Genomic DNA, 10577 nt, shown 5'->3' with positions numbered 1-10577 from the left:
TTAAGTAAAAAAAGAGAAGATAATAATTTTTATTTGAGTACTGAAAAATATAACAAATGTGTTGAAGACGTTCTCAAGTTTAAGGCGAAAGAAAGTAAGCAACGCGCCGTGTGCAAATTATTAAAAAGATATGATGTCGTTAAAATAATGTCTCATAACCAACTTATTGTTCCATTGAAACCCGGCGAAACAAAAAAATTTACTTCGTAAAAAATGAAGATTTATTCGATATTATCCATGATACCCATATCAAAACAGGCCACGGATGACGAACCCGTGTGATTAGTGAATTACAAACAAAGTATAAAAATATAACTTACGAATCAGTTACATTATTTTTGAGCTTGTGTGTTCAATGTCAAAGGAAACAAAAAGTCCCCAAGAAAGGGATCGTGGTAAAGCCAATTATAAGTCGTGAACTTAACTCTCGATGTCAAGTTGATTTAGTCGATATGCAAACGTGTAAAGATGGTGAGTACAAATTTATTCTCAATTATCAAGACCATCTCACTAAATTTATACAGCTTAGACCATTGAAGAGCAAAACAGCAGAGGAAGTAGCCCTCACTTTGCTGCCAATTTTCCTCACTTTTGGTGCACCAAATATTCTGCATTCCGATAATGGTAGAGTTTTCTAATAAAATTATTATGGATTTGTGCTCGAGGTGGGAGGGTGTAAAAATTGTTCACGGTAAACCTCGTCATAGTCAATGTCAAGGTTCCATCGAAAGAGCCAATCAGGATTTTCAAAATATACTCAGGACCATGATGCACGATAAGAAAACAAAAAAATGGTCCGAAGCTTTACCATTTGTTCAATTCGCAAAAAACACTGCTTATCATCAAGGAATAAAACAAACACCGTATGAGGCAATGTTTGGTAGCGTTGCTAAAAGGGGCCTAGCAACAAGTTCATTGCCACGAGAACAAATAAAAGACATTGAGACCGAAGAGCAGCTTGAACAAATTTTACAGTCAATTGGTGAGTATTTACAAATTTAAATTAAAAAAATTAAATTATATAGATAATAAATTAAATTATTATTTTTATCATTAGATGATGATAACTCTGAGCAAGTGGAACAAAATGACAATGATATACAACAGCTTGAAACAATTTTACAGTCAATTGGTGAGTATCTACAAATTTAATTAAAAAATAATTTATCAATTTATTTTCTAATTTTTTAACTAGAATTAAAAAAAAAAAAAAACATGATTCAAAATAGAACAGCAGCAAGAATGGGACTTGACTTACAAGCTGAAAGAATGCTACGTTCATCAAGACAAAAGTTTACTCCAGCTAAACCTGGTGATACTGTTCGTATCCGAGTTCCTGATGTTGACCGAGGGCGTATGGATCCACAGAACATATTGGCAGTTGTCGTAGCTGTCGATAATGAATTTTACACACTAGGCACAAAAGAGGGTGTAATAAATCAATTATACACCCGTAATCAATTTTCTGTATGTAAAGAACAATTATTAACACCTGAAGAAGTTGCTACTGACCAATCCGTGTCCTTAAGGAAAGCTTCCACTTAGGTTTCTCAAACAGGTGGACAGGGTTACTTGAGATGCAATTGTAAGGCAAAGTGTGTATCGAATAAGTGTAGTTGTAGGTCCTCAGGAATGTTATGTAACTCAAAATGTCATAGTAGTTTATCTTGTTGCAACAAATAAATTTTAACAAATAAAATAATTTATGTTTAATTATTAACCTAAAGCTACCCAAATAACATATAAATATTGAACAAATATTAAATAAATATTCATTTTCCAATGTTCAACATTGAAATGATATTTTATTTTAATCAGATTTTCATTTGCAATCCATTTGTTTTCCATTAAATGAACCAAAAATCAATGTTATCTCTTTGGTAATTTTTAATATTAAATAAAAGTTTAAATTCAAAAAATATTCTCTGAATTTTTATTTAACCTATATCCAATATTTCTGAATGTTACGGCTATATTTAATTTCCATGAAAATAATGTTTTACAAACATTGAAATGTAATATTAATACCCGATTGAATTGTAATTAAATAACAATATTCATATTAATACCAGTGGTGCAACAATAATATAGCCTATAGGTGGCAAGGAGGTATAACCAAAATACTTTGGGTAGTTTAAGTACCATATAATAAGTTGTATTTTTTTAAAGTTGAAAAATAACTTAGGCGTTATTTACCTGAACATGAAAAAATCAGAGGTAGTTACAAATAAATTAATATTACCATTTATCACTTTTATGGAATATTAAAATTTTTTTTATAAAATATATTTGGGGATATAATAAAAAAAAATTAGAGCTTTATAATAATTGTGTACTTTAGGAGAAACCACTCATGTATTATTCATTCCCATTATCCTCTCAGAAGAACAAGCCTAGTTGTGAATTTACAACTATGATCAATATACAAGGTGTAACAGAAAGAACTGACTTTTGGAATAACTTTTGTTCTAATTAATATTTTTAACTTTTTTTTTATTTATCATTAAAAGACTCTAGAGCTATATGTAAAATTGATTTATTTTTATGTAAATTTTTTAGTACTGAAAATAAAAAATTTAAAATTTGATTTAAATTGTTTTAGATAAATTCAAAATAGCTAATTTATGAATCTGATTATAAAAATAATTTTGATGGTAAAAAGATTTATCTAAGTCAAGTAGTTTATTTTTTAGAATTTATTTGAAATATCAATATTTTTTTGATAAAATTAATTTGGTACCTAAATACTTTTTAAAAAATATGATTTTTGGGAATTTTCTGAAATGAGAATATTTCTTAAATTATTTAATCATTAAATAATATTATAATATATAATATTAACAATTTTTGTCATAGGTTTAATTAGTATATTTTTTATTTTATTTTTAGTCAGTTCTTTCTGTTACACCCTGTATGTATATATATATATATATATAATAAATTATAGGTAATGCAGAATAAAATCAACTCCTCAGATGAATGTATAACCATATTAATTTTTTATTCAACATATCTTATGCTAATTTAAAGAATTAATAATTGTTAAGTACATATTTTGTTCTTATGTTGATAATATTTTTCTGCAAATGGAGCTTGCGCCAAAATCGTGCGAATAGTTTCTTCTATTTCTTGATTTGTTGTGTTTTTGAATTTTGTTTGTTTCTTAACTGCTTCTAAATAAAATAAGTAGAAACATAAATAATAGTTGTATTTCATATTATATTTATACACATGTTATTTGTTAGATGTGTGTATGGTATATTTTACTAAAATTACTAAAACACTACCGATGTGAAAGCCTTTCCCAACGAACCTATTGTCTTTTTTTCTGTGGTTAAATTTATTTTGTATATATTATATATAATATATATGATACCGTAACACATGCATATATAAAATTTTGACAAATTGGAGAATGACATAAATAAGTATTTATACAGTTATATCATTAATTAAAGTATTATCAATATTGCAGTCAATAATAAATTACAATAAAATATTAATATTCATTCTGTTTTGTGTTCGGTATATGTATATATAATTTCATAACTAGGGCTGGGATGTTAATGCCCTAAAATATTTCAAAAATCTATTATAATAATGACTTTAAACCTGTTTAAAAACATTATATATACAAAAAAATATATCACAAGTGTATTTTTTATTTATTAGTAAGTAGTACATAAAACCAGTCATTGATGACTTGTTTTACCATTTTGGTATTTATTAATATAATTTATATTTCAACTACCGTCCGATAATATAATTTGAATTACTAGTACCAGTACCTACAGATCTGAAAACTTTTTTTTCCCTTTTCGTCCAGAAAATGAATATTCTTTTAAGAAGTTGTTGGTGAAGAGCTTTGCCATTATCCTTTTAACTGCAGCTTTAGCATTTTTTCCACCAATACATGAAAGTTCATAAATCTATAATAAAACACATTATTTTTTTAAATTTGATCACCTAAAATAAAATCTAAATAAAATACCAAATTTAATTTGAACATTCTATCTTCTAATGTTTTGTCCTCTAATATGGTCAAATCTACTTCGCCGTTTATAGGAAGTGGACAGTCTTGCATATCAATAACTTCTGATAAATCACTTTGATTCAACTTGTTAGCCTTTCCTTCAATCTGTTTTTCCAAACAGTCAATTCTTTCTAAGATTTGATGTTGTGTATGATTTACACTTTTCAGTTCTACTTTAATATAAACCAATAGATTTAAAACATGTTTCTCAAATTCATTCCCTAAAAAAAAATAAAACAATTAAATTGTTGCATCAAATTATTACAAATTCAAATTATTACCAATTGACAAATCATGGCTGGAAGATGCAGAATTACCAATTTCAGTCATGGTCTCAGATGTAGACATCTTGAAAAGCTGTTTTCGTACCGAACTATTTAAACCATTTAAATATTCAGATTCAAGGATAAATTCACCATCGAGCAGTCGCGTTGTTACCACAACCAAACGAAGATCATAAGTTCCTTCAGATATATTCCGTTGGTAATTCGGAAAATGAACTAGAACAGCGGTGTGCAATTTTTCCTGCGAATAAACGTGAAATAATCGGAAAATTGCAAATTCTTCTGCATGAGCATAATTAATTGGTCAGAATGTTCAAAACCGCATTGGACACAATGCATTCTGACGACCACAAAATCATTATCAGAGCAGACAAAAGACCCTCTGGAAGCCATGAAAGACAATTCAATGCTCCCATTATCAATGAAGTCGCAGTGGTGATTGTTGGCGAAAATGTGGCATCACGCGATATTGTTCTTAAGCGTCGCGATGGTGGACAATTATAGCGCGTGTACGAGACTCATCGGTCATATGATGCACTTCAATACCCGTTGATGTTCTATCGAGGAGAGGATGGCTATCACTTAAATATAAAGATGGTCAACCCAATGACAAGTTTTTTTACAGGTCATCATTTTTTTCATACTGTAACAAAGTTTGAATTCATATTTCAGGAGAAGAAACGAATAAAAATGTCAGCTCAATGAATTTTTATGCATATCGAATGATGATTGGACAAGATGTTGACAATCATCTATTGAGATATCGCCGGTTGTTTCAACAGTACTGCGTCGACATGTACGTCAAGGTCGAAACGGAGCGTCTCAATTTTATTCGCTTCAATCAGTCAAAGTTACGATCAGACGAGTACATCCACTTGCGTGATGCCATCGCTACCGAAGGAGCAACATTGGTCGTTTGACTATTCTCCCGGCTACTCATATTTGAAGCCCACGCCACATGCATGAATATGCTCAAGATGCGATGACGTACGTGCGGAATTACGGACGACCTGATTTGTTCATCACGTTTACTTGCAATCCGAAATGGCCCGAAATTACAAATCAGTTGCTGACAGGACAAACACTAAGTGATCGACATAACATCACTGCACGAGTATTCAAACAAAAGATCGTAGTACTCATGAATTACATCGTTAAGCAGAAGGTCTTTGGCGCAAACCGTTGTTGGGTGTACTCGGTTGAATGGCAGAAGCGTGGTTTACCACATTCGCACATTCTGCTTTGGATGTTTGACAAGGTCCGACCAGATCATATTGATTCGATCATTTTGGCCGAAATACCATATCCAAAAACAGATCCTGAGCTGCATTCTGTTGTGACCACGAACATGATACATGGCCCTTGCAGAACTCAGAATCCTGGGTCACCGTGCATGCAAAACGGAAACTGCATTAAGCGTTTTCCGTGTCCATTTGTGGCTGACACAATCAGTGGAATCGACGGATATCCATTGTATCGGCGTCGTTCTCCAGATGATAACGGCAGATCAATCATAATGAAAGTCAAGGGAAAATATGTCGTCGTCGATAATCGCTGGATCGTTCCATATTGTCCACTTTTGTCGAAAACGTTCTCAAATCACTGCAATGTTGAGTATTGCAACTCCATAAAATCTATCAAATATGTTTGCAAATATTTGAACAAAGGGAGTGACATGGCTGTGTTTGGCATTGCTGATCCAAATGAAAACGATGAGGTGATGAAATTTCAACTTGGACGTTATGTGAGTTGTAATGAGGCAATTTTTCGGCTGTTTTCATTTACAATTCATGAACGTCACCCGACTGTCGTACATTTGACGCGGCTTTGATGGCGTCGATGACGGTGGTGATCCACGGAAGACCGGTCGCTAATGTGTGGTGGCGAGGTGAGTGTGATGGTGTAGAAAAACAAAAGAAAGGAACAAACAACACAGTTGGTCACTACTGCTGAGGGCAATGTGGGGTTACCACGTTTATTGCGTTAAGATATAATAAATAATAATGTGCGTCTGATTGCCGTGAAAAGTGTCGGTGGGTATTCGTCGATGCATATCGCACGGAGATCGATGAACGAGGGAGAGCCCGGCGGCGGCCGGTACTCGTCCGGCACGACTTGTCTTCCCGTCCCGCCTAGCCTTTCCGGCGTGGAGGGAGAGTCGACGATGTCGTGTCGTTGTCACCCGTGGTGGTGGTTGATAAGGTCGTAGCTCGGTCGCGGCGGTGCCTGTACTTTGTACTGGCTGCTGCTGCGTACCGTGTCACATTTGGCAGTTCACTTAGAGAACGGCCAGCGTGTATACATTACGGAAGCGAACGCAGCGCAAAGAGCAGAACGACCACCAGCGACGACATTGACAAAATTTTTTTTGACATGCCAAAGCGATCCGTTCGTGAGGACTTTACTATATTCGGAAATGCCACGCTATTATACATGGAATGCTGCATCAAAGAAGTTTCAACGCAGGAAGAAAGGTGATGCTGTTGCTGGCTTCGCAGATGTTTATTCGACTGATTTCCTCGGACGAATATACACAGTGCATCCACGCCAAGACGAATGCTTCTATCTTCGCTTACTTTTGGTGAACGTTAGGGGCCCGACATCCTTCAATTCCCTGCTTGCCAATGCTTGAATTTGCTCGAAAACGATTCACATTGGGACTTAACACTCGCCGATGCAATCGTTTCTGCGCCAGCAAATCAAATTCGTACGTTGTTTGCGATCATCATAGCCACAGGTCATACATCGAACCCGAATGCATTGTGGGAGATATACAAGGACGAGATGGTTGATGACATTTTGCACACAGTTCGAACGACAAATTTTAATTTTGATATTGAAAGTAACGACGAGATGCGCAACGAAGCATTAGTTCTGATCTGAATGCGTGCTCATGTGCTGCAGTCTGTTGTCAACTTTGGGAATGCCAGCGCCAAATCGTTCGAGGCACGCTGCATTCAATCTTGAATTACAGCGGGAGAAAAACTATGATCTAGATGAGCAGGCTGAAAGAGTCCGAAAAAATGTGCCGCTGTTAAATGCCGAGCAGAAGAATGTATACGATTCGCTGATGAAGGTTGTTGATGATGGGACGGGAGGCATTTACTTTCTCGATGCTCCTGGAGGGACAGGCAAAACGTTCGTAATTTCGTTGATTCTGGCAACAATTCGGTCAAGATCACAAATTGCGTTGGCTGTCACATCCTCTGGCATTGCTGCCACATTGTTGGAAGGCGGTCGAACTGCACATTCAGCTTTGAAGATGCCAATGAATCTTCTCATGGTTGACAAGTTGACAAGCCTACGTGCACAACAACCAAGAATTCAGCGACAGCGAAATTGATGCGAGAATGCAAAATCATCATTTGGGATGAATGCACGATGGCACATAAACTAGCTTTGGAGGCAGTTGACCGAACGATGAAAGATTTACGAGGTAATTCGAAACGATTTGGTGGGCAATGATATTGCTCTCCGAAGATTTTCGTTAAACACTTCCCGTCATTCCGAAATCTACTGCTGCCGATGAAATTAATGCATGCCTGAAATCGTCGTTTTTGTGGCGGCATGTCAAGAAGTTGAAATTGACCACGAACATGAGAGTTGCGTTGCAAAACGACCCATCGGCTGCTGAATTCTCGAGACAACTGCTGGCGCTTGGTAATGGACACATTCCGATTGATGTTTTGACTGGATTAATATCATTTCCGGCAAAATTTTGTGAGTTCACATCATCGAAAGAAGAACTCATTACAAAAGTGTTCCCTAGCATTGAGGTCAATTATAACAATCTTGATTGGATGAGTGAACGGGCAATACTAGCAGCGAGAAATATGGACGTCGATAGCTTGAATTTTACAATTCAGAGTAAAATTGCTGAAGAACTGCGTTCATACAAATCCGTTGACATCACAATCGACGAAAACGAAACGGTCAACTATCCGACAGAATTTTTGAACTCGCTTGATGTGCCTGGAACTCCACCTCATAATTTACAGGTAAAAGTGGGATCAATCATAATTTTGTTGCGGAATCTAAATCCTCCTAAATTGTGTAATGGTATACGATTGTCCGTCAAGAAACTGATGAACAATGTAATACAATCAACGATCATCAAGGGCAATTTCAAAGGGGAGGAAGTCCTTATCCCACGAATTCCGATCATTCCAACAGATCTTCCATTTCAGTTTAAGCGGATTCAGTTTCCCGTTAGATTGGCTTTTGCGATGACAATCAATAAATCGCAAGGCCAATCATTGGAAATGGGATCAATTTGGAATTTCCATGTTTTTCGCACGGGCAGCTGTACGTTGCCAGTTCGAGTGTTGGAAAACTGTCATCGTTGTTTATTTTTGCAACAGAAAACAAAACGAAAAACATTGTTTATCAAAATGCAATATATTGATTTCTGTAACAATTCATTACAATGGAATACTCGAATTTTATTATCAATCTAGACTTTATTTGAAGGCGTTAAGTTCACCGGGTCAAATTAATTTTAAAAAAAAATTAAGGCAAAACAACGTTTGCCGGGTCAGCTAGTATTTATATAATATTCAACAAATTTTTATTTAGATGAGAAGTTTGATTTCATTTTTTAATAATTTTATTCAATTTCCCTATTTAAAAAAAAAAAAATTGTTCTAATCTGTTGGGTACGGTAATATCAGCGCTTGATGAGTGTCGCGGTGAACTTGTGATCCCGCCCCGCGATGTTTATGTCAACGAACCGGTCGCGCTTACGTCGTTTCACCCGTTGATCATTACCGTGCACCCGGCGTTGCCTCTTCTTAACAATATTCTTATCTTATGATAAGATATCGTTTTGTTTTTCGTGTGTGCGTTCGTTCGCTCTCGTGCTTTTTGTTTTTGTTAAAATGTGAAACGTTACTTTTTAATTTTCGCTTTACGTTTTTGTCTGTTTCTCGCGTTGTCGTATTAGTAAAAACGTCGCGTTTACTGTCGTCGTAATGTGTGCCCTCGCCGCCATCGACCTCGCGTTGTCGTATTATTAAAAATGTCGCGTTTACTATCGTCGTGTGTGCGCCATTCGCCGCCACCGACGTCCACGGCCCATCGCCGTTTGTATTCACGTCGTGTGTACGCCATTCGCCGCCACCGACGTCCACGCCCATCGCCGTTTGTATTCACGTCGTGTGTACGCCATTCGCCGCCACCGACGTCCACGGCCCATCGCCGTTTGTATTCACGTCGTGTGTGCGCCATCGCCGCCATCGACGTCCACGGCCCATCGCCGTTTGCACTATCGTCGTGTGTGCGCCCTCGCCGCCTGCTCTCCATGCTTATTCATGAACTACATCGTCGGACATCGTCAGGTCATCCAGGGATAAATCCGGTGATGTTCATATAGTATTTATGTCATTATTAAAAATATCGATGTTTTGTAAAATTCATTCTGTTAATATAGTCTTAGATTTAAGGACCCCCCCCCGTCCCGTTATCTGTAAATTTAGTAATAATCTTTAGTTTCAATACAGTCCACTAAAATTATAATATCCGAGTCTTTTTCCTTACAAATCCATCCACCACCTTGTAATTATCCGGCATTACAGGTTGCCGGCAATATCCCGCGCCATTCACGTGCCATCAGGGGAATCCGCAGCCACACATAATCTATTATAATTAAATATTAACCTTAAACTACGTGTTTACAATTTTTAATTCTATGCATGGCCTGATAGTAGACATACATGGTGATTTTTTATCGTGAACCAGTTAATATCTCGGGAAGTATAAGGAATTTTAAAATAATTTTTTTTTTTAACTTTCTAGATTTTACTATTCTACACTGTGTTACAATTTTGATAAATTACATGTTTTTCCACTTTAATTATAACATTTGATGAATATTTTATAAATATAAAATATATTATACACTTATTAATTGTTATCGGTCTGTCGATAATAGAAAAAAGTAAGTTGATGAAATTTTAAATAATCATTATATTTTACACGAATACTTATATGCAACATAAATATATTTAATGTGTTATCTTATATTTATATAATATTCCACATAATTTAGATGAGAAGTTTGATTTTATTTTTTAAATATCTGCATTCAATTTTCCAAGCTTCTAAAAAAAAAAGGCTATTAGTTATGAGTAGTAAGTAGTATAGATGTACCATTCCTGGCACACTTTTATTTTATCAATAAAAGATCACAAAGAAAACAATGTGCAAAAAGATCAGACAATTGAATTGCAATAATTATTAAAATATTTTTCGCAAAACTTATG

The 10577-nt window shown here is 35.2% G+C and overlaps 1 protein-coding gene and 2 pseudogenes across 1 annotated transcript; all 3 read left to right on the top strand.

The window, feature by feature from the left end:
* The first annotated feature begins 621 nt into the window (after positions 1-621).
* On the top strand, positions 622-1152 carry LOC149056508 (KRAB domain-containing protein 2-like). Its single transcript, XM_089222187.1, has 2 exons — positions 622-982; positions 1058-1152. The coding sequence occupies exons 1-2, from the start codon at positions 622-624 to the stop codon at positions 1150-1152; spliced, it is 456 nt and encodes a 151-aa protein (XP_089078313.1).
* A 63-nt stretch (positions 1153-1215) lies between these two features.
* LOC149056507 (uncharacterized) lies at positions 1216-1683 on the top strand (annotated as a pseudogene).
* A 2967-nt stretch (positions 1684-4650) lies between these two features.
* LOC149056506 (uncharacterized) lies at positions 4651-5303 on the top strand (annotated as a pseudogene).
* Positions 5304-10577: the final 5274 nt, after the last annotated feature.

This window comes from Diuraphis noxia, unplaced genomic scaffold (genome assembly GCF_037042655.1).
Source record: "Diuraphis noxia isolate RWA-SAM2 unplaced genomic scaffold, SU_Dnox_SAM2 contig0003, whole genome shotgun sequence".
NCBI classification, from domain to species: Eukaryota; Metazoa; Arthropoda; class Insecta; order Hemiptera; family Aphididae; genus Diuraphis; species Diuraphis noxia.
This window is presented reverse-complemented; position numbering and strand designations above follow the sequence as displayed.